General features: G+C 37.5%; 1 protein-coding gene across 6 annotated transcripts; it reads right to left on the reverse strand.

Moving 5' to 3' along the window:
- Positions 1–7,553: 7,553 nt before the first annotated feature.
- Positions 7,554–24,698, reverse strand: znf207b (zinc finger protein 207, b). Of its 6 annotated transcripts, none has more exons than XM_039740894.1 (12): positions 24,538–24,697; positions 21,935–22,061; positions 21,490–21,628; positions 18,686–18,871; positions 16,191–16,247; positions 12,073–12,148; positions 11,886–11,956; positions 11,487–11,647; positions 11,097–11,189; positions 10,227–10,466; positions 9,914–10,076; positions 7,554–8,304 (listed from the first exon to the last, which is right to left on the reverse strand). In XM_039740894.1, the coding sequence occupies exons 1-12, from the start codon at positions 24,576–24,578 to the stop codon at positions 8,144–8,146; spliced, it is 1,515 nt and encodes a 504-aa protein (XP_039596828.1). In that variant the 5' UTR covers positions 24,579–24,697; the 3' UTR covers positions 7,554–8,143. The 6 variants fall into 6 exon arrangements, with proteins under 6 accessions (XP_039596828.1, XP_039596832.1, XP_039596829.1 ...); XM_039740895.1 differs by having other exon boundaries at positions 8,144–8,304; positions 18,686–18,868; positions 24,538–24,698; XM_039740898.1 differs by lacking the exon at positions 11,097–11,189 and having other exon boundaries at positions 24,538–24,696.
- Positions 24,699–25,233: the final 535 nt, after the last annotated feature.

Genomic DNA, 25,233 nt, shown 5'->3' on the forward strand with positions numbered 1-25,233 from the left:
TGGGAGAAAACACATAAAAGCAACTTCCCAACGCTAGGTGGTGTTCTTTGTGTTTACAGCACAACTTCTGTCCAGTCTTTATCAACACAATACTTTGTGTTTGGAAAAAAAAGATTTGTTTTGCTACTGTTGGGCCATTGTAGAAATGGAGATGGTCCAAAATTCTCTTATGTTTTGTCTCTTAATGTTTACTTGCATAACCTCTTATTGTGAGTATACTTTCGATACAGTTGCTGTAATTACTTGGCCAAGCAGTAAGACAAATTTATAGTTTTTAAATTACTTTGTATATCCTAATGACTTGAAATTTAAACAGGTTTTAAACTGATCCCATATGTAACTATGTGTGTGCTTAAGGGAGTCCTGCAATAGACCTGCGCCTAATGTCTGATTTACAGCAGCCATGGCACAACACTGAATAGGGTTAGTCTGAAAATATTATGCAATTGTAATGTGTGATGTATGTGCCCTGCGATCTGTTGGTTCCTGTCTTGTTCCCTGAAGAGGTGAGCTCAGGTTCCCATTAACTGGATTACAGAAGCCTACGAATTGAGGAATATACCATTTTAAAACTTAAATTGTAATCTTTACTAAAATGTCAGAATGAAATTTAATGAACAACAATGAATCAAACCATATAGGTTAAATTTGCATCAAAAACAAATGACTGCTTGATACATTTCTCCCCTCACTACCATGAATGAATTAATCCTTCAAGAGTTGCTTTGCCATTTGTCCATTTAAATGCATCTCAAATCTACTCGAGCTCAATCATGCCAATACTGATTGGACTGTACTGTGTACTACATGATTAGAAATTTGCTCTGTCAGAAAGATATGCCAATTTCATTCAATAATTCAGACATTTTAATAACTATGATAAGTATTAACTTAAGAGTAGGACAACATAAATGCTAGAAAAAAAATGCCCTAAGCTTGTTAAAGGCATTAAACATCACAATCACAAATTAAAAAAATGAATCTTAATTTTGTACTGTCAAAGTAGCCTCTACGAACGAGTTGCTTTTTCATATACAGCATAAATACAATTCCTAAATAGGGCTCGTGTTCATACTCCAAACTATCATAATATACATTACTTGTGAAAATGCACTTTAAGCTTATAGACTAAGCCAGGGGTGCCCAATGCATCAATCAGGATGGACCGGTAGATCGCAAAGGTAGTGCAGGTAGATCTTGTTGCGTTCAAAAAAATTTTTTTCTTTAAAACATTAGTCTATCATATATCCTCCCAATGGCATTTGCCACTTGATTGACATACAGGGAGGCCAGTACGAGATCCTTCTTCTAACACACTGGTCATCCCACACGCACAATCAAACGCGCGAGCTACTGCAAAACTCCGGCTGTGATCTAGTTAGCCTTCCAATTTATATCGACTAAAGAAGGGATTAAAAAAAATAATTTGTTTGGGGAGGGTATGGGGCTGGATGTGGAATTGGAAGGGGATTTTTTTTCTCACAATGTCACAATCAAAGTGCGTTTGTCTGATCTGTCAATCTATCATTGCTATTCCAAAGAAGAAAAATGTAGAAAGGCACTTTCAAACTGTTCATAAAAACTACGAAAAGCGATCTGAAAAAGAGAAAGGAGAGGGAACTAAATTAAAATCGGACAGCCGTCATTTTTCACTCGGCTGAATTCAAAAGCTCCTTGACTGCATTATTCGGCATATATTATTTATGCGAGTCAGCCTTTTCCCCACATGAAGATTATTAAATCCAAATACTGTAGTGACCATAAATGTACTGAATTTTTCTTGTGCCATAAAGGTTATTCAGTTATGCAAGGAACGACAACATATTTTATGTATAAAGTAAACTCATATATATCATTTTTAATGTAGGTAGATCATTTCGACCTCGTCATTTTAAAAGTAGCTTGCAAGCTGAAAAAGTGTGGGCACCCATGGACTAAGCAGTAAACCCATCCTGCTTTTTATAACACAAACTGTTCCTGCCTATAGCTCGATACTCCATTCCACAAAATTGTTTATTCTTTATAAACTGAAATCTGAAAGTATCAATTAATGCAAGACTCCTCATTCTTTTAAGTCTAAGTAAGAACAGCTCCAGATACTAGTGCTTGCACAATACTCATCAAAATGCTGTATAAACATTTTAGGGTAAGATTATAATATCACTAGTATCCTGGGCTCGGATCCCACTCAACATCACTGTCTATGTGGAGCTTAGATGTTCTGTGTCTGTGTGCCAATTCCTTCTGCATATTAAATTTGTGCAGCAAAGGTTAAGTTAAAAACCAAATCAGTCCCCAGTGGGTGAGTGCCATGTGTGGTATGTATCTAGTCCAATGAGGTTTCCTCCCAGGCACACAGCACTGATCAGAAAGTGTAAGGCCCTCTGCAATGCAGAATTAGACCAAGCAGGATTGAAGACTTCTATAGCAATATTTCATGCAATGCCAAAAGAAATGGGTTATTGCCACAGACCCTAGCATTATAATGGACTTGTATGTCAAAAAGGATGAACTTTACTATCAATTGAATTACAACATTAGAACCTTTTGAGTTGGTAAAATGATGTTAAAGGTTATTTTAATACATCTCACAGACCTTAAAACAAATGCCGCACTGTTACTGACTGAAAGCGAGCCAATCATTAACCAAAAAGAAAATGAATTTGATAATGTTTAAATACTAATGGAAAAAGTCATTTACACTTTTATTACGGTCTTAGACAACACAAATTCTAAGAAACTTGCAAAACATTTAATAATTCAATTACTGATTTGAGTAAATGTCAACATACAAATGATATGCTTTAAAATTTATTACTCTATACAAACCGTAGCTGCACAACTTGGCACCAGAATATCACTGAACTACTGTATGGGAACACAAGATTTAAAAATAGCTACATATTGCTCTGGATTACCATGATAAATATTTTAAAACTATTTCCGTAAAGTCATTTCATATTTTAAGAAGAAATGAGTTTTTTGCTTGCTGCATACATTTTATTTACACGCATTAAGTTCCATGCAAAAGTGGACAACCCTGGCCAAACTAAAATAGCATATACAGCCATGACAACAAAAAAGCTGAATCAAATACATTATGAAATATATTATGAAAATTTTAATGTACAGTTACAATTTCAACAGGAAAAATAAGAATAAATGAGTAATTCTGCCTTTCCAGCTGTAAATTCTCTTAAGACCATTACTCTGATATGAATAACTCATTCGGTTTTAGTCTGTTTAAAAATTGGCATTAAAAACAGCCAGCTGATGACAATTTCAGTGCATAATAAATTTTCATACCTCAAACACTGAACACTGAATCACCATGGACTCATTTGATCAGGTAATTAAAAATTTTAAAATAAAACTGATGCCTAAAAAAATCAGAAAGCCATAAAAGATATCAAAGTGCTTCCAGACAAATTCCCACAGTTCAGAATGTCATTTAAAAATTGGCAGCTGAGGGGAACTTTGGAAGTCGAGACTGGATCTAGACGTCAAAGGAATACTACACAGGAAGTCAAAGCAAAATCCTCTATGACTGCAAGGGACTTACAGGCAAGGTTAACTGGGAAATGTGTGGTAGTGCACTTCTCTACTGTGGAGCATTACACACAGAGACCCAGCCTTCACAAAAGAGCTATTAGAAGGAACCCCCATCTACAATCTTCTCACAAATAAAACATCTTAAGTATGCAAAATATCTGCACAAGAATTCAGAAACAAGGCTATAACCATGGAAGATATTAAAGAACAGAAGAAAAAAAAAATACCCTGTCAACTGTTAACTGATGTTGGAGGCAACCAACGGTGCAGAAAACATTATGCGATTACAAAGAAAACGGAATCCAATAATTACAAATCCGTAAGGAAAACTATTTTACAAGACACTTCAAAATCTACTATGAGTTACCTTAAGAATCACAAAGTTAAGTTTTAGAATGGCATTCGCCCACCACAAACTTTCAGTAAGCTGTGATTTTTGCTAAAGGCAGTGTTTTAAAGTACAGGCTTAGTATATTAATATTTTTATACAACTGCAGCTGTTTTAGATTGCAGTCAATGTTGTATTTACTATTTTTTTAACTTCATATGCCACTATAATACACAGTTAGGCAGAGGTGTCCAAACCTTTGCATGGAACGGTGTTAGAACATGGACAAAACCAAAAATGCACACACTTACTGAAAACCTCTTTGTTGATGCAAAAACTGAAACCAAGACAAATCAGGCTTGTTTAATAAAATCTTGTAGCAACACAATTTTTAGAAAAAAAAAATGAAAATAAAACTTGAGTGTGAACACTTAAGATAGCAACATTATTCAGGTTTAGTCACATTTAAAATTGCAGATCACCTGACAAATGTTATGCGAGTGTACAGTAATGAGGGCCAATCAACTCACCCTACCAGATTTCCCTAAATATTTTTGGTTGCATAGTGCAAAGATAACCATGACCCATGTGGAGCTACAAAAAGATCAAGGAGTTCTTACAGAATGACATGTACAGATCTGAAGGTCAGAAAAATATCTTAGACATTACTTATTATGAGACACTGTTTAGAGACCATCATTAAAAAAATGGCAAAAAACAAGGCGTCATTAAGGCCATTCCATTTTAACTAATGATTAGGGAACACTTTCAAATTTGTAAAGATATGGGCTAACAAGTAATTTAATGAAAGTAAATAATCAGCCCTTGCACATTACAGCCAACTTGCATATTTTTTGAAGAGCCTTATCACTAGGGGGAGAACAGACAAAAGATAAAACTATTTTTCTCAGTGGTTTGGTCTCAATTTCTATTAAAAAGGTTTGTACAAAGTCAATATATTTTACCAAACAAAGACAAAGCTGCCTTTTTCAGCAGGGCCAGGAGAGACAGACAAAAATAAACTAATCGCTCCAAATATGAAGATACTGTACCTGGAAACAAAACCTCCAGCCTCTGCCAGAAAGATGAAAATCCACTTTTTCAAATGACAATGCTGTCAAAGCAAATAAAAAGTAATGGCCTGGCTGGAATGAAATTCACAATCCTATCAAATATGTGCACTTGCCTCCCATGCACAAACAGACTTACTGCTGTAATCAAAAATAAAATAAACTACTTTGTACAAAAAAGCCACCATCCCTACAAAGGCATTTGTTTTCACTGAAGTACTGCAGTTACAAGATCATAATAGGTAGTGTGTAAAAAGAAAAAAAAAAGAAAGAAAGAAAAAAAAAGGATTTGTCCGATTTCATCCTTTATATCTACAAAAGATTACATTTCAGTAAGTGTTTGAACAGTTTAAATCATGTAAATACTGGCTTCATTAAAATTCAATTAGAACATTTAAATGAAACGATTGTCTTACATACAATTATGAATGTTGCTCATATACTGAGCACATGCAAATTATAAGCTACACAGAAGAATGTGTGACTTGAGCAACAAACTGCAAGAAAGTAAGCTGAAGGTCAAAATACTGAAACCTGATCCATTACAAATCAGCATGACCACTCAATTTAAAAAAAAAATAAATAAAAACACAGGTGAAGGAAGAAACAAAAATGCACATACTTCAAACCACTGGTGTTGTGCAAAATTGTGATGCCACTGCAGGCATTGCCTTCCCAAGCATTAATCTCCTTAATGTTGTTTAACCCCATTTAAAAAAAGTACATTTTTTTTCTATAACATTAATACGTAGATAAAAAAATCAGTATACAGTTTTAAAGTTATGTCCACTGTTTGCTGTACTGATGCAGATTTAGTACACATCCTTCATGTGATGTTTCAAAAACAGTCGCCAATATACAGTCCAATGTGAAAAGTCATTCTTTGTGCACTTTTCTTGTATTTTTTCTGTTGCTTGAGCATGAGGGTAGAACGTCAAGGCCTGATCCATACAATCGACATGCCCAATGTGTTATTGTACGCTACCTCAAGGCTTAAGAGGCTTCCACAATCTCCAACGCAAACATTGATGGTTGCTGCATTAGCAGTGCTTAGGGGTTAGAAGTTTGTCGTTCTATTTAATCACAATCATTTAGCAGTATTACGTGACTCAAGTCACCAGGCATATCACAGCAGTTCAGTTGTACAGTGCTGTATTGCCGTATATAATCTGCGTCATGATCAACATCTAATGACCAATTCACACTGTTATTATTGATTGTTTCAACTAATGGTACCATTTCAGTTGGTTTTAAAACAGACTTTACAGCTTCTCAGCAACAAGCCATTGTGCTTTGGCTGAAAGCCCAGCCCCACTCATGAATATTGACTAGTTATCTTAAACTGGCAAAATGCAACAAAATATTCATGATGTTTCACAGTCTGAATTCATTTAATCTGCTAGGAGGCAGCAAAATACTGTCCTGAAAGTGATTCAGGCTTAAAACTGTAAAGCGGATCATTAAACGCCACCCCGAATTTGATTCAAAGTTAACCAAAATTACACAGAATTCCGAGCCCAAGTGATGCTTCGGGGTTAACACCAAGGAGGTTAAATACAAGCTGACTAAAATTCTAATTAGAAAAAACACAAAAATGCAAATGGCAGCAAAAGTGAGAACTAGCAAACGTGTAGCATATGCAAAGGATACCAGTATCAATGCTTATAAACAAGAATGAATATTATTCCAAAAATAAATCATTAAATTATGAATAAACTACTAAAACTCACTGGATCAAAATTAAAAACTGCAAATTGGATGATAAACTTAAAAGATAACGTGTATCTGATGAATAGTGCTTAGAGCAAATTACTCCATCCCTACTCTACAATGTCTCTCTCTAAACTATACTGGCCAAAAATATTGAAACTAAATGTCAAACAAAAGGAGGCTCCATTATGTAATGAAAACTCAAGAATTTGACTTGATTTAACAGTGAATCTATTTTACAAGCCTTTTCTTTCAAACTGCAGATGCAAAGGGCAAAATGTTTGCAGTTAGATATACGTCTTAATTTCAAAAACTGCAATTTCAGCCCAAACAAATTACGATTACTCAATTTCAGTTGGTATATGTATACATATACTTCTCTGCAAAATGTCAAGTGCGGTGTAGTGGTTTAATGCAGATTGTAGGCTCAAATCCTGCTACTGACACTGAGTGTCCATGACTATGTCACTTATTGGAAAATCAAAAGAAATGTCAAGAATTGTATCTCAAATGGTGAAAGTCAATTTGGATAAAAGGCATCAGCCAAAGTAAAAATAAGCAAGTAACCAAGCTGAGAAAGTCTGTATAAAGAAAGTGTATTCCCATAATAGGCATGATGTTTTACTTTTTTTGAACACTAAAATGTTTATGAACAAGTTAGACAATTTAATTGAGTGCAGTCTGTCAAAGGAAAGCAACAGTCATACGGCAGCTTGTTACAAATGCTAAAGAAAAGCTGGTAAAACCTAGCATTTGTGAGCAAACAAAACTTTAAAGGGATTTAAAAGATCTAAGTGGGTGCTGTGACTGTCAAAAAGTAAAACAAAGACTTAATTACAAACCTTTTCATGGAGGCTTCTCCTCTCCTCCTCATATTATGAAAGAACAGCATCAAGTTTTGATCACATTTTATTACAAGAAATTTTACAACAGTACAGGAGGAAAATCACAAGACCTACTTGGTGGTCAAAGATTGAGCCTGCAACAGGAAACAATTCTAAATACATGTAATTGTCACATTAAGACGCAACATACACATACTGGGACTTAAGACTGAAGCCCTCACCAAACAGTGTTGGGGACATAGGGTCCAACAGCACATAAAGTGCTGTGAAGGCCTCACTTTCTGTAGAACAATGTAATGCACAGAACTTGCCTTTAAAGTTGATATGTTCATGTTCGTAAAATTTTGGAGGCGCTGGAGTAACCATATTTACTAAACTTCACTTCTAAAATACCTAAATGAAACATGAGGAGAAAAAAAAGCCACAGTATATCATCTGTAACAATGGCGTGTATTCCTTTTTAATTAAAAAGGTTATGTAAAACAAAGTCCCATGCGTTGCAAACTTTCTCCTCATCTTAGGAAGGTAGTTTCTCTTTCTCATTATGTCACAAAGGCTTAGTTCTGGACTTTTGAATACTAACACATCACAAGATGAGAAAAGCTTTAATCTCCAAACCTATTCCTGATGGAGCAGCTTCAATAACGGCCTCCTTGTGACATAACAGGAGGTCTCATTCCCATTGGAGGTCGGGGTGGCCCACCTTGAAATGGAGGAACCATTGGAGGTGCCTGTCCATAGGGAGGCATCCCACCAGGCATGTAACCTGGCATCCCCTGAGGAGGGCCGCCATATTGTCCTAAAGACAGGGAGGGAGGAAAAGAAAAAAAAAAAAAAGGCGCAGTTATTTAGTACATTATCCTTTATGTTCGTGAATATCAAGATGCTGAATTAAAAGATCCAACAGAACACTATCTGCTTACAAATGAGGCATAAAGGACATATGTAATTGAAAAAAAAGAAAAAGCACATGATGTAACGTCTTGGTATCTCTCTTAAGGTTTTGAAGCAAGTTATTTTAGTATCACAAACAAGCCAGTCAAAAAACTGAAGTTTACAAATATCAGCAAAAAAAGGGCAATCAGATGACATGCACCTTAACTCAAAACTTGTTACTTACAATATACACATTAACTGTTGCAAAAGATTCTAACGAAGATGCATCTGGGCATTGCACATTATGCTTATAAAGTTGAATACACTGTTCCTCCTTTGTTTTTCTATTTACAGGTTAAATCTGATCTCAGGATGTGTGGAGTAAGCTTTTCTACCCCATTTCTCAGCTTCCCATTATTTGATTTCTTTTGCTCACCCTCGTGTTCCACTAAACGCATTTGTCCTGTATTCTCAACTTCATGGCTCCATAACTACAGTACATCTATCCCAGTCACTTAAAAATGGATCAGAGATCTTGCCTTATCAAAGCTACTGCGTTGGAATACTATTTTTAAAAACATTTTAAACATTTCTAGAAATTAACCACCAACATATCCAATATGAAATTGTCCACTGAGTTTATCACCACCCTAGGAAGCATTTCCTGATGGGATCAGTCCCTTACTTACTCTGCCATCAGTGTGCCACAGAGCACCTTTCTCCATATGTTCTGGGAATGTCCCACAGTTAATATTCTCTGGACTTCAAGTGCTAACGCCCTCTCCTGCACCTTATGTCTATTCCTTGCTCTCCTTCCACTATACGTCCGTTAGATTTCTCTTCTATCTTTCCCTTCATAATCAGTGTATTATTCAAATGGGCCACAATAGCAGCCAAAGTTCTAATAGTCTCCCAATGGAAGAATCCTGTATCTGTCTATCGGTCTGGAAGTCCTTTTTGTACAATCTAGCATTAGAAATGTCAACTGTGAAGATTAATGGGGTACCTGCACATACTAGTACTAGTAAATGGGAAAATATCTCCCTGATCAAGTCATAGCTGACTGCAAACCCCAGATTTCAATCTGACACACTTCTATTTGATTTCTTTCCTCAACAGGCTGTGGGGGCCACTGGGCCCTGTCAGGGATTGTGTGTACCATCAGTCCACTACTACAGCAACATCTTGTATAAACAAATACTGACTAATTCAAATCAAATTGCATACTACCAATAGTTAAAGATTAGTAAAGACAATTAATCCAGAATCAATTCAAAATGTCAGACGCTGCAAATAATCTCATCCATAATAATTGCATCTATTTACAGTGAGGAAAAATTACATTAGTACTGTTTGAAATGGTACAAACAAGGGATCTCTATACATTTAGTAGACTGTACGCTTGTTTAAAATTTTACATTGGCTAAAAGCAAACTAAAAAACTTGAATATGCAAGATTTGCACTGCTAGTATCCCTTAAATACTAAAGGCTACTTTAGATGAGACATCCAAAAAAAAAAAAAAACACTTACCATGTGGGGGCATAGAGTGCCTAATTCCTGGCTGCTGGGGAGGCATTCCTTGCTGTGGCGGAATCATGCTTCCCATTGGCCCCACAGGGGGAGCACTAATGGACTGCTGCCCTTGTCTTGGAAGATTTCGCTGGTATTTTGGCAACTGTGCTCGCCTCTCTTCCTGTAAGACAAAACAGGAACAAAGGAGCTTACTTGCCTGAAGAATAAATTATTGATAAGACATTCAGAAGAATAAAGTCAACAACTAACACTCTACTGACACTGGCAATTACTTACTGTTGAAAAATCAAAGATCTATATAAAAACTTACCAATGAGATATCCTCATCAGGGTGGATCAACTTACTAGTTGCACTCGCTGTAGTGAGGGTAGCTGGCTTACTTGTGACAGTCGCGGATGGTTTAGTTACAGTGCTGTTAGTGGCATTAGTGGTTGAAGCAGTTGACTGAGTGTATGCTGGGAATGTTGGTTTAGGAGGTTCTGCAGAAGTTGCAGGTGTGCTAAGGGGCTTGAAATCAGTACCAAGTGGTCCTGGCACAGCCTGCGGAGTCTGGAAAAGAAAAGAAAAAAAAAAAAGAATCAAAAGGAATACAGTCCAAAAAGAAATGAAGCTTTAAGGTATCAGTAGCAAGGGGGTAACCAAACTAATATCACACAGTCAGTCATGCTTTATACGGCATTATAGATGCACTAAAGCAAACATTACTAATTGTTTTTAACCCATTAAAAAAAACACACCACGCAGCTAATGGTCTTGCTTAAAAGGAGCACAGCAGAGATTACAACAGGACATTGGGAAGTTCAATACAAATCTATGCACTTTGATAGGTTTCATTGACAGGACATCTTTCCAAAGTAAAGCTACAGAACTTCATTTTGAAAAATGGACAAATAATGTCACAGATTTGTATTGACTTCTACCTCCTAGCATCATGCAGAAAATCACCTCAAACAAACAATGAAGGATGAGGTATTCCATAAATATTTATAATCAAATTGTTCAGAATGTAGAAACATTTCTGAAATTCTCTAGATTTTAAAATTTTCATTTTTGTAATGCGATGCATTAAATCATACTGAACATATGCATCACATTTGTAAACTGAAGATGAAAAGCGGACATCTAATTTTTTCATGCCACTGAAGATCAACTAGAATTTATCTGCAAACTCCTGCGTACTTGTGCTGTGCTAGGAAACAGAGGTTTAGAAGACGGTGACAGACTGTCTGCACTGGATGAGGTTGTACTTGTGCTTGGAACATGAGTCCCCATCTGTAGCATAAAGAAAGAGCAAACAGTGAATATCTAAATAACAAAACCAGTGAAGTGTCTACAGTGTTCCAAGTCTGCCGACTGTTAGCCACTGCTATAGGTATATTTTAACTAGCCTATTTATAAAAGATGTAAACTCCAGCTCTCAAAATTCCAGACGGCATCTAACTAAATATTGCGATGTGCCAAATATTCAAATTCAATACTGAAGATTTGTATTAAAATGCAGTTCTTTCCAATTTCAACATCTATTCTGCAAAGAAATGCACATGTGGAAAGAATAACTGAAACGCATACTTGTCCTGCACTAGGAAACAAGGGCTTTGTAATGGGTGGCTGTGGACTTGACACTGTGGCCACAGGCATTGCTGGACCATTAAGCATAGCCGGTGCAGTGACTGGAGGAGCCTGCGTTATATGAGGCAAACCTGGACGTGGCCCAACAGGTGGAGGCATACCTAGATGACAAGGAAACAAACAAAAAGGAAATGTTCAAACACAAACTATACAGCAAAACTCAAACACAAACTCCCAATGGTATTTTCACAACTGGTAGCTTATTGCAGGTCACTACATGGTATTTTAACGTTGACACATCCATCATGAACCAGGCTGAGAAGGAATCCATAAAATTAAACTATAATTAAAATAATTACTATGCAAATAAAAACTTAAAAACAACGATTTAAAACTCACCAGGGGGCATGCCTGGCATCATTGGTGGCATTCCCGGTCCAGGTGGCATCATACCTCCCATTGGCATCATACTGCAAAATAAAAGCATTCTGAGCTTAAGAGGCAACATTATGATAAACAGCAAGGAAAACCTCGACATTTCACCACCCAATACATGGTAGCTATATACAACAAAAGTCAATCATACCCTGGAGGCATTCCTGGCATTACTGGTGGCATTCCAGGCATCATAGGAGGAACTCCTGGCATCATAGGAGGCATTCCTGCAGGAAAAAATAAAAAAAATAAAAAAACAGCCAAAAGTAAAATAAGTGAAATATGTCGAAAAACCAACGATATACTAAATATCACTGATAAATACTGTCAATGACATAGTATGCTAATAAAGAACTTTAATGAAACTCACCCTGATCACCAAACATGAAAACCCCTGAAAACGTAAATATTTACAAGTTTACAGAACTACAACTACACAAAAGAAATTGCTGCTTCTGAGTAATAAGATATCCCCATTTGTCCATTTGCAATGATCTACTTCTACCTGTAACAGCTTGTATTATCATCTTGCTAGCCATACTACTGTTTACACTGGTATGTAATATTTTATACTCGCTTTGTAAAAATTGTCTATCTAGTACAGAGGTTCCCATGGTGTCTTGTTATCATCTTGATCACTGAGCTGTAACCTTTTTTTTTTATATTGCACTTTTAATTGTGCTTCTGGAGATGTTTGGGAAAAGAACTGCCAATGTGGTTTTAACCTTTTGTATTAAAACAGTAACATGTTTGAAGGATAAAATGAAAGTGCTCTAAATAAACAAACAAAAAAAAAAAATCACCATCAGCCAGTATGACAAAAAAATGTTGGAAACTGTTAACATGCACTAGCTGAACAAGTAGCTTTTCAAATGTTTCAAAATGCAGAAAAGAAATGCTAATCAACAGGCCCTTTCTTGCCAAGTTCTTGCCTACAAGTCAATCATCTTACTTACAAAAAGTACACTTAACCAACTGTTGCTGCAATAAGATGATCGTGTTGAGTTGCTAATATACTTAAATTTAACACCATCACCAAAAAGTACCATGCTGTAAGAAGCACTGAAGTTATGAACTGTGTATATGAATGCAGCTCCTTTAGCTCTGCTCTCATACACATTTTTCATGCACTGTTTTGAAAATACCTCTTCTTACTAGCAGAATGAAAGACGTCACTTAAAATATACTAGACCGGAGCACTAAAACCATTCCAGCCACCCCTGAAAAATATGTTCAGCAGTTGACTTCCCCTACACAAAGCTGTAAGTTTAATGGTAAAATACTGGGTGGTAAGAAGAGTAAAAATCAACTGAATTCTGTTCAGAATCAGACTTCCAGCAATTTACAAAGCTAACACACACCCCAAATTTCAAGAAAGTAAATACTGTACAGAGGGTTTACCACAAGTTGCAAATCATAGGTGATCCTCAAGCATATGAAAGACAGATTCGACTTTTCCAGAAAATGTTTAACAAAAATTATTTTAGTTTTGGAACAGTTTTCTTTGGACATGTGACATTAAGATCAATATCTACCAGAACGATTGACAGAAGAATATGGAGAAGGAACAGCTGATTATCTATAGCATACCACATCATCTGTGACATGGTAGAGCAGGGGTGCCCAATGGGTCGATCGCGATCAACCGGTAGATCACAAAGGTAGTGCAGGTAGGTCGCGTTGCATTAAAATAATATATTTTTTTTTTTTTTTAAACGTTAGTCTATCATATCCTCCCTATGGCATTTGCCACTTGATTGACATACAGAGTGGCCAGTCTGAGATCTCTTCTAACACACGCGCGAGCTACTGCAAAACTCCGGCTGTGATCTAGTTAACTTTCCAATTTATATCGACTAAAGAAGGGATTTTAAAAAAACATTTGCTTGGGGAGGGTATGGGCTGGGTGTGGAATTGGAAGAGGAATTTTTTTCTCACAATGTCACAATCGAAGTGCGTTGTCTGGTCTATCATTGTTATTCCAAAACAAGGAAAATGTGGAAAGGCATTTTCGAACTGTTCATAAAAACTATGTAACTAACGTGCATCCAAAAAGCGATCTGAGAAAGAGAAAAGGGAACTAAAATCCCAGTTAATCGGACAGACGTTATTTTTCACTCGGCTGAATTCAAAAGCTCCTTGACTGCATTATTCGGCTCTACTTATTTATGCCGTCAGCCTTTTCCCATATGACAATTATTAAATACAAATACTGTAGTGACCATAAATGTATTGAACACATATACATACACTCACCTAAAGGATTATTAGGAACACCTAGGGCTGTGCGATATGACCAAAATCTTATATCCCGATATTTCATTTCATATCCCGATATAGTACATTTTCTTTGTATTCAGTGAATAGTTTATATAATCACCACTCCATTTTTTCATTTAAATTAAAAAAATCAAAAATGAGAAGTACTCAACTTGTAATTATTTCTGTTCTTTTATTTAGAACATTTGAGCAAATGTTTGACTTAGAATGTAAACATAAAATGTTAATGTATCAAATATAAAACACTTTTCAAAAACAAATTACTAAAGGCCCAATATAAAATACTGCTATATAAAATGCCTGACATAAACAAAATGTGAACTGTAGCAGCAATAACTCTCACAACATATATTAAATATAAAAGGATCAAAGCACTAACAACTAAACTATATAAGGCCAATAAACCCTTTAAACAAAATAAATACAAGTCTAACATTAACTGTCAAAACCAAATGTAAACATTGTACTTCAAACGGTAGCATCAATAAGGCTTACGACAAAAATATATTAAATATATAATATTAAATAATATTTTTTAGGCTACATTCTAGTAAAATGTTAATTTGCACATCGTAGTGTGGCAAATCTCCGTTAACGAGTTACAGCTGATCGCCCCGTGCGTGGGACTGGACGGCGCTAACGTGTTGATGCCGTCCAGCCCCAAGCACGGGGCGATCCGCGGTGTATGATTCACAGGTGGAAGCGCTGTGAAAAAGGAGGAGTGGACGACGATATTGTCGCCCCTAGCTAAGAGAGTTTGTTTTGGATTGCTGTCTGTTCGGCGTGGTTGTGGCCAACAGCAACCATTTTTTTTGTTTGTGTTTAATAAAGAGGGAACTAACCAAGTGACCGTCTCGGATCGTCATTACGTCTGGAAGACGCTACAGTAATTTTAACAAGATTAACGCTGACAGCAAACTCTGCAGGGAAAATTATGCCTTAAGCAAATTGTTTTGGTAGCAATTAATCTTCCAAGCTTTTAACATGCTCGTTTAAATAGTACCTTTTACAACTGTAATATCCTACGTGGCCTGCCTCTCAGTTGTAAACTCTCTGCATGCTCGCTCACGTGCTTTTTGCGGAGGTGGTAGAAGAGGTTTGTCGTGTTGGAGTCTGTGGTAGCGATCGGTTTGCAGCATAATTTGCACAGTACCGTTTTCTGGTCCGTGTCAGACTCTTCAAATCCAAACCATCTCCATACTACAGAGGTAGCCCCTCGTTTAGGAACAAGGTCCTTCTGTGTGGAGCTACCTGGTGTTGCCTCGTCTTCATCAGCCATGCTAGTGTGTCTGCATCCACGTGGTGGCCATCAAAACAATGAAAAAAATATTACCGTAAACAGTTTATTTTGCGACACCACGAAACAAACGATAGCGTAATGAGGAGCGATAGACGTTTTCATATTGTCATCCGATATATATCGTTATATCGAACAGCCCTAGGAACACCTGTTCAATTTCTCATTAATGCAATTATCTAATCAACCAATCAAATGGCAGTTGCTTCAATGCATTTAGGGGTGTGGTCCTGGTCAAGACAATCTCTTGAACTCCAAACTGAATGTCAGAATGGGAAAGAAAGGTGATTTAAGCAATTTTGAGCGTGGCATGGTTTTTTGGTGCCAGACGGGCCGGTCTGAGTATTTCACAATCTGCTCAGCTACTGGGATTTTCACGCACAACCATTGCTTGGGTTTACAAAGAATGGTGTGAAAAGGGAAAAACATCCAGTATGCGGCAGTTTGGTTGGCGAAAATGCCTTGTTGATGCTAGAGGTCAGAGGAGAATGGGCCGACTGATTCAAGCTGATAGAAGAGCAACTTTGACTGAAATAACCACTCGTTACAACCGATGTATGCAGCAAAGCATTTGTGAAGCCACAACACGCACAACCTTGGGGCGGATGGGCTACAACAGCAGAAGACCCCACCGGGTACCACTCATCTCCACTACAAATAGGAAAAAGAGGCTACAATTTGCACAAGCTCACCAAAATTGGAGCGTTGAAGACTGGAAAAATGTTGCCTGGTCTGATGACTCTCGATTTCTGTTGAGACATTCAAATGGTAGAGTCAGAATTTGGCGTAAACAGAATGAGAACATGGATCCATCATGCCTTGTTACCACTGTGCAGGCTGGTGGTGGTGGTGTAATGGTGTGGGGGATGTTTTCTTGGCACACTTTAGGCCCCTTAGTGCCAATTGGGCATCGTTTAAATGCCACGGGCTACCTGAGCATTGTTTCTGACCATGTCCATCCCTTCATGACCACCATGTACCCATCCTCTGATGGCTACTTCCAGCAGGATAATGCACCATGTCACAAAGCTCGAATCATTTCAAACTGGTTTCTTGAACATGACTGAGTTCACTGTACTAAAATGGCCCCCACAGTCACCAGATCTCAACCCAATAGAGCATCTTTGGGATGTGGTGGAACGGGAGCTTGCCCTGGATGTGTATCCCACAAATCTCCATCAACTGCAAGATGCTATCCTATCAATATGTGCCAACATTTCTAAAGAATGCTTTCAGCACCTTGTTGAATCAATGCCACGTAGAATTAAGGCAGTTCTGAAGGCAAAACGGGGTCAAACACCGTATTAGTATGGTGTTCCTAATAATCCTTTAGGCGAGTGTATACACACACATACATATTTTATATATATATATATATAGTAATCCCTCACTATATCGTGCTTTGACTTTCACGTCTTCACTCTATCGCAGATTTTATATGTAAGCATAACTAAATATATAACAGATTTTTCGCTGCTTCGCGGGTTCTGCGGACAATGGGTCTTTTTACTTCCTGTACATGCTTCCTCAGTTGGTTTGCCCAGTTGATTTCATACAAGGGATGCTATTGGCGGATGGCTGAGAAACTAACCAATCAGAGCACGCAGTTAAGTTCCTGTGTGCTGAATGCAGTGTTAACCAGGAAGTCTCGTCTTGCTCATTCAGCATCAACGTGTTTCTCTGTGTAAAGAGTTAACTTTTGTGTTTATCTTTGTGCATAGTCAAGCCCTTCATTAAGGCTACAAAACAATCTGCTCCTGCTACTGGGTCTGTGCCCAAGCACCAACGGAAGATGTTAACGATTGCCGAAAAGTAAACGTTTGGATTTGCTGAAGGAAGGGAAAAGCTGTAGGACGCCATTACAGCATCAATGAGGCTACGATTCTTTTTATTTAAAAAGTAGGAAAGGAATATAAGATCTACGGCCGCAGTGTCCTTTTAACCAGGGTGCAAAATGAGTTGTAAGAGGATGTAAGGCAGTAGTCTGGATGGAATCTGCTATAGGGATCTGGACTGAAGAATAACGGCCGTGCTACACTGTTGCCTAAAGTGGATCCTTTAGAAGGGCTGTAACGCTCTCCTTTGTTGTGCAGTAAAATTATACTCATCGTTACCGGACAAGTCGTCGTGTCATTGTTGATGAGTGACCATAATTAATTTTCTACTTACAGTACTTAGTACATGTACGTTCGTTTAGTGTCACTGTGTACACATTTACTGTATACAATTTTTCTTGCATTGTACGTATTTATTGCTGGTGGCCTGTCTATTGTAATGGCTGTAACATATGCGATATCTGAGACACTCGATATCTTTAAAGTAATATTTGGGTTTTACTGTATATAAACTGTGTTTACATACATAATTTCAATGAATCTTACCTAATATCTAAGAGAATACAAAGGGATTATGCTGTATAACTGTGCAGGGAATATTTATAAACAGTGTGGGAGAGTTTATAAGGGCTTAAAATATATAAAAAATAACCATACAAACATATGGTTTCTACTTCGCGGATTTTCACCTATCACGGTTGGGTCTGGAATGCAACCCCCGCGATCGAGGCGGGATTACTTACTATATATATCTATATCTCTATATATCTCTATCTATATATATATATATATCTATCTATATATATCTATATGTATACACACACACACCATTTTTAATGTAGGTAGATCATTTAGACCTGGTCATTTTAAATGTAGCTCGCAAGCTGAAAAACTGTGGGCACCCCTGTGGTACAGGCATGCGTGACTGCCAATAGAAAAGGGTCACTAATGTTTTTATTGATATGATTACTGCCAAAAGCAAAAGGATTTGCAACCAAGTATTGAAAATGATCAGTAGAATAATGATTGTTAGTTTGCCCAAATACTTTTGAACCCATGAATATGGGGCAACCACATATAAAAATGGCCATCTCTTCTAAACAGCTTATACAACGTTTTTGTTAAATACTTTAAATTACAAGTCTACACTTCAATCACATCTTGATTGCTTCTTTTTTAAATCCTTTGTGGTGATACAATTTTCATAATTTTGGCTCTGTGTTTCACTCTTCAAATAATGATGGACCTAGCTGTACATCTATGATGCACTCCAAGAGCTGTCAAATCTTGTTTACACATGCACAACCTAAATGTCCTTACTAAACCAGCTGGGATGTGAACATATCAATTACCTGAAAAGCTGCCAGGAGGCATTCCTGGGTTACCGTGGACTGGTGGCATGCCTGGTTGTGTCATTGGAGGAATGAACCCAGGCTGAGGTTGTACAGGAGCTTGCTGGAAGGACGGCCCTGGCTCATCATCGTCATCATCATAATCTGAATCATCTTGATTATTCTGCTTCTTTTTTTGACTTTCTGCTGTTAATAAAAATTAGATCCTATAAATTGTTAAAAAAATGCAGGCATGCTTAAAAAAAAATAAAACCAACCACAATCATGCGCCGACTTACAGCGCTCCATTTGGGACCAGCCATTAGGTGGTATATCAGTCACAGCTGAGTGGGTCTGGTGCAAGTTACTGGTACACATACTTTTACTGCTGGTGCAGATTAGAACAAACAAATCTGACTCTTAGTGTCTGCATGGTAGGTCTGTATAACAAAGTGTTTCTCAACCACTAGAGCGCAGATTGCAGTCAGTTTGCAAGTGGTTCACCTAAGCGATTATCAGCGTTGTGCAATGTTTCTAGGTTTTTAAGTAAGCTTATTTCACCAAGACCACCAGCCCAATCACCCTCATTACACCAAGGGGGCAGTTTACAATTGCTACTAGTGGGCTGGCAATAAATTTAAAGGCAAAACTGAGTTGCAGGACTATACAAGGTTGAGAAACACTGAGTGTAACAAAGTCATCATGGATTAATTCACAAGAATTGGCCATGCGGAGCAGCTCAGATCTAAACAAACCTTAACAGCGTCCTCCAAAAGTCAGAAAACATATCAAAGCATGTGAAATAATAAAGAAAAGATTACCGTGGCCACTAAAGACATATTCTAGAACACCATCCTATTGTTTTCCTATGGCCCTCAGCTGTAAGTACAAATCGTCTCAATCCAGTCATCTGTAAATCGACGCATGTATATACAAGGTCAGTCAGGATCACCTCCTCTACTTCTTTCGGTTGCTCTCATTAGGGGTTGCCACAGCGGATCATCATCTTCCATATCTTTCTGTCCTCTGCATCTTGTTCTGTTACACCCATCACCTGCATGTCCCTCTCTCACCACATCCATAAACCTTCGCTTAGGCCTTCCTCTTTTCCTCTTCCCTGGCAGCTCTATCCTTAGCATCCTTCTCCCAATATAGCCAGCATCTCTCCTCTGCACATGTCCAAACCAACGCAATCTCGCCTCTGTCTGTCTCCCAACCGTCCAACTTGAGCGGACCCTCTAATATACTCATTTTAAATTCTGTTCATCCTTGTAATGCCCAATGTAAATCTTAGCATTTTTAACTCTGCCACCTCCAGCTCTGTCTCCTGCTTTCTGGTCAGTGCCACCATCTCCAGCCCATGTAACATAGCTGGTCTCACTACTGTAGACCTTCCCTTTCACTCTTGCTGATGCCCGTCTGTCACAAATCACTCCTGACACTCTTCTCCACCCATTCCACTCTGCCTGCACTCTCATTTTCACCTCTCTTCCACAAATGCCGTTACTCTGTACTGTTGATCCCAAATATTTAAACTCATCCACTTTCCCCAGCTCTACTCCCTGCATCCTCACCATTCCACTGACCTCCCTCTCATTTACACACATATATTATGTTGTTTCTACTGACCTTCATTCCTCTCCCATCTAGAGCATATCTCCACCTCTCCAGGGTTTCCTCGGCCTGTTCCCTACTCTCACTACAGATCACAATGTCATCAGCAAACATTATAGCCCACGGGGACTCCTGGCTAATCTCGTCTCCATCACCACTGCAAATAAAGGGCTCAGAGCCGATCCCTGATGTAATCTCACCTCCAACTTGAATGCAGCTGTCATTCCTACTGCAGACCTCACCACTGTCACACTTCGCTCGTACATATCCTGTACAACTCTTACATACTTCTCTGCCACTCCCAACTTCCTCATACAATACCACAGCTCCTTTCGAGGCACCCTGTCATATGCTTTTTTCCAGGTCCACAAAGACGCAATGCAACTCCTTCTGGCCTTCTCTTAACTTCTCCATCAACATCCTTAGAACAAATATTGTATCTATGGTGCTCTTTCTTGGCATGAAACCATACTGCTGCTCACTAATTATCACCTCACTTCTTAACCTAGCTTCCACTACTCTTTCCCATAACTTCATGTTGTGGCTCATCAATTTTATTCCCCTGAAGTTACTGCAGTCCTGCACATCCCCCTTATTCTTTAATATCAGCACCAGTACCCTTCTTCTCCACTCCTCAGGCATACTCTCACTTTCCAAGATTCCATTAAACAATCTGGTTAGAAACTCCACTGCCATCTCTCCTAAACACCTCTATGCTTCCATAGGTATGTCATCTGGAGCAGCGGCCTTTCCATTTTTCATCCTCTTTATAGCTGTCCTTACTTCCTCCTTGCTAATTCGTTGCACTTGATGATTCACTATCTCCACATCATCCAACCTCTCTCTCGTTCTCTTCATTCATCAGCCTCTCAAAGTACACTTTCCATCTGCTCAACACACTCTCCTTGCTTGCAAGTATGTTTCCATCTTTATCCTTTATCACCCTAACCTGCTGCACATTTTTTCCAGCTCGGTCCCTATGTCTAGCCAATCGGTATAGGTCCTTTTCTCCCTCCTTAGTGTTCAACCTGTCATACAACTCATCATACGCCTTTTCTTTAGCCTTCGCCACCTCTCTCTTCACCTTGCGCCTTATCTCCTTATACTCTTGCCTACTTCTGCATCTCTCTGACTATCCCACTTCTTTGCCATCCTCTTCCTCAGTCAGGATCACCTAAAAGCAGAAAAAAAATCCCAATCTCAAACATTACCTGCCGTCTTCTGTTCCAGTAGTCGTCTTCTTTCTTCCATATCTTTTTCTGGAATGCCTTCCATGCCATAGATTTCCAACTCTATGTCTGTCCTGCCAGGTATTGCATTGGGAACACCATCTATAGTTTCTTTGTGTACCTAAGGAAATAAACAAAATACTCAGATAAAACTTGCAAACTACAAATAGACACTGACTATGATTGATGCTGAAACTACTGTCCTAATGCAGAGGCATTACTACACTATCAGGCCACCAACAACACTGAAGAGAAAAATGCTGTAGCTGAAGATGTATTTGTAATATATTTAAATCACAACAATCTGAAACTTCTGTTGCAACTTGTCTATGAAAAATGTTTGAAGGGTTAAATAAATGTTGTGTGAGAGAAAATCTACAAATCTTACAAATATTAATTCAAAACAGAAAAAATTGGTCTTGCATACCTGCATGCAATGTATAGCCAAACCAGGACCCGTATACAACTTTTTATGACAAATGTGGCATTTAAAGTGTTTGGCTTTCTGGTGCTGAATCAAAATTTTTTCATCATCAAAGTCTCTGTTGCAATACCTAAAATTACTGAGTTAAGGTTAATGACAAAGAGAAAAAAACTTTGGAAGAACAAAAATGAACCTTTTTAGCGGTCTACAATTTCAATTTAAAACAAAACACATGTACAAAGCTTAAAAATTAAAAAAAAATGCAGAAAGAAAAAGCTGCAAATAACGCTTAGTTGGGGAGAAATGTGTCACCAAAACTTTAAGTTATGGCTCTAATGCAGGGATTGAAATTTAATTTAGGCCACAATATAAAAACCAAAGCAAGGCACTACACAGTAATGTTTTGTTCATATTTGTAGAAAATGGCTCAAATCTTTATTTTGAAGAAGACAGGATTTAATAAATCTAACAAAATTAAATTTGAAAGAACTATAGTGCATTTTTAGATTTTAAAGCAAGATGGAATGCAAGGTACAAGGCACACAGTAATTTTAAAAATATTGGTAATGAAATGAACATGCTGAAACTTTGTTCACATGCTCATTCTCCTAATTAAACTGTATTCACTAATTAAAAGCTAGCAATCTTTGTTATAAGAAGTTGTAATTTAAGCTTTCACATGTATAATCCCCAGAGCAGTGAAAAGCCTTTTAGCAGTAAAGAATGACCTAATGTTTTATGCACAAAAAAGAGGGATAGAACACATTGAAACTTGTTATTTTTACTTTTAAAAATGCATCATGTCACTTTTCATTATGAACAGTTAATTTAATAATAAAAGTAAAGCACAAAAATCTGGACAAACAGTTAAAACATTAATTTAAAACACAAACCATACATTATAGCAAAGAATACAAGAACTGTTTAATGTCTCATTACTAGTCAAATTAAAATGTGTTTTATTTGAATTTTCACAGTATTCTGTATTTATTTTTAACTGAACTTTGTGTTTTAATTAACCTAATCTCAACAGATAAAACAAAAGAAAATCCTAAATTTAACAATACGTTACAGCCATAATTTGGCATGCAGAGCATTGCAAAATACATTTTACAGTTGACAACCTAGTATAATATTGCACTACAAACTTGTTAATTTTCTTGAAATAGATATTTAGAAAAAACGTGGATACTTTGTGAACTGTCTTCTACACTAGTGGATGAGCACATTTCAGAATGGTAACTTGTGCATAATAAAATAAGAACTAAGAACATAAGAACTGCCCCTGTTCACTGTCATAAGATAATAAATTAAACTGCCCCTGTTCACTGTCATAAGATAATAAATTAACTAAACAAGAACTGATAACATGTTTATTAAAGAATTTATTTTGGGTTCTGATAAATGATAAATATAGGTACCCCTACTAACTTCTCCAATCTCAATAAATTGCACACCAACTTGAAAATATACACAGACAATGTTTGTGTAAGATTAATTTCTAGAGACAAGGGAGCAGGAATTGAGATGAAATTTCAAAAACTCCCAACCATCTACTTTTACACATTTCAAGGAATTTAATCATACTCAACAATGAAGATGTTTTCTCTGCGACTAACACAGGTCAGGTTGGGAGCATGCACTGCTACGGTGTGTTGCCGAACTCACCGCACAACAAAACAGCTCGATATCCAGGGTTGGCAAAATCCAAAAATCATGCACTTTCAACTGACCCCCACAATCGACCCTCTAATCCAGCGAGTCTAAAATACAATAATACTCAAACCGACCATCTTTTTCCCCCATTTCACTGAAAACTATGTATTCCAATTTAAGGACGTGGAGACGAGAGTTTTCAGAAATATGTCAGGATTTAAAACCGAACAGTCAATCGCATGGCCATTCACTCCCACGAGATACGCCAGGGCAACCTGGAATCGCACATTAAGCTAAACAGAGCTTTCTACTCGAGTGGAAATCGAGCAACTCCAGGAAAACATTCGAATTTCAGCCGTGTCATGACAGTCTGCACTTTCAACGTGCACAGTGATGTACATAATGTAAACTCGAACATAACATTTAATAAACCGGCCAGTAAGACTGATTATAGGCGAATTAATCTGTGTAAAAAGAGTTTAGGTCAACTGCACACAGAAGGTACATTTGGCAGGATAATGGCAGATTAAACGCATCCTTTGTCGATGGCTCAAGCTGGTGGAGCGTAATAACCGAGTAATGGTCGACAACACGGAGTTTTGTTTTTATACGAAAGTATAAGTCCACTTTTAGCCTTGGATGAAAGTCTTCAGATATCTTCAATGTTAACTAACATCTTGCAAATCTCTCAGGCCCGTTTTCACTATGAAAGCATAAAATTGTACATATTTTGAAAGTTTTCTAGCTTTGCTGCATAGTTTTTATGACCACAGAATAAAATAATATTATAAGCTAAACAAAATTCACCCGTTTGTATACAGCTTTACTTAATGACGCAGGCTTTTTGTCCGCCGCCTATTTACCTGACGATACATAATGGCGGCCTTCCGCCCATTTCACTAAAATCAAAATAAACTAATCATAAAACGTATTTCTTCACAAAAGGATACCAACACCAAGGTTTCATCTGCTTCTTCTTCTTCCTGCCCATCTTCACAATAAAAACAGAAAAGGGTTAAGATAAAATAACTCGTGAGGCTACAGTAAGACACGCACGACAACTCGACGGCATATAAGAAAATGGCGCCGTTCGAGTCACTAGCGATATAGACGACGGAAGCGGAAATAAACCCGTGTCGACAGGAAAAGAAATACAACAAACTTTATTAGAAGTAGCCGGGCAAACAATCAGTTCTGCGGCACAGTTCGCATCAACTTTCAAGAACAGTCCCTGCTGCAGCTAATAAAAGGCTTGGAGCAAATCAAATCGTGTGGGAGTTTACGTAAAGATTACATCTTAACGAACATCTTAATTGCCCATCTTTTAAAATATCAGATACTATTACTATTACTATTCATGATGCATTTTCTAATCCTGATTCAAGTTTTCTCAAGAAGGTGTTGTTGTCTTGGATGTTTCATTTATAAACATGTATTTTCTCCTCATAGATGTTATATTTGAAACAGCATGGATATTAAGTATAGGAATAAGTTTATTTTTGAACTCATGGTTTAATAATAACATTTGGCTAGTTGCACAATTATTAAATAATGAGAGCAGTTTACTGTCTTCCAAAGATTTTTATAACTAGGTTGTTGTACCGTGTTAGCCATTATAAATGTGGAGAAAAGCCAAGCAAAATGAC

This window comes from Polypterus senegalus, chromosome 17 (genome assembly GCF_016835505.1).
Source record: "Polypterus senegalus isolate Bchr_013 chromosome 17, ASM1683550v1, whole genome shotgun sequence".
Taxonomy (NCBI): Eukaryota; Metazoa; Chordata; class Cladistia; order Polypteriformes; family Polypteridae; genus Polypterus; species Polypterus senegalus.

What these genes read in the sequence shown, in the direction of transcription:
- znf207b (XM_039740894.1), bottom strand. Translation starts at nt 24,578, where the DNA reads ATGGGCAGGAAGAAGAAGAAGCAGATGAAACCTTGGTGTTG. An exon ending in TCTTCAACGCTCCAATTTTG is followed by an intron (nt 12,149 to 16,190) that starts GTGAGCTTGTGC and finishes TTTTTCCTGCAG; the next exon opens with GAATGCCTCCTATGATGCCA. An exon ending in GATGCCAGGCATGCCCCCTG is followed by an intron (nt 11,648 to 11,885) that starts GTGAGTTTTAAA and finishes CTTGTCATCTAG; the next exon opens with GTATGCCTCCACCTGTTGGG.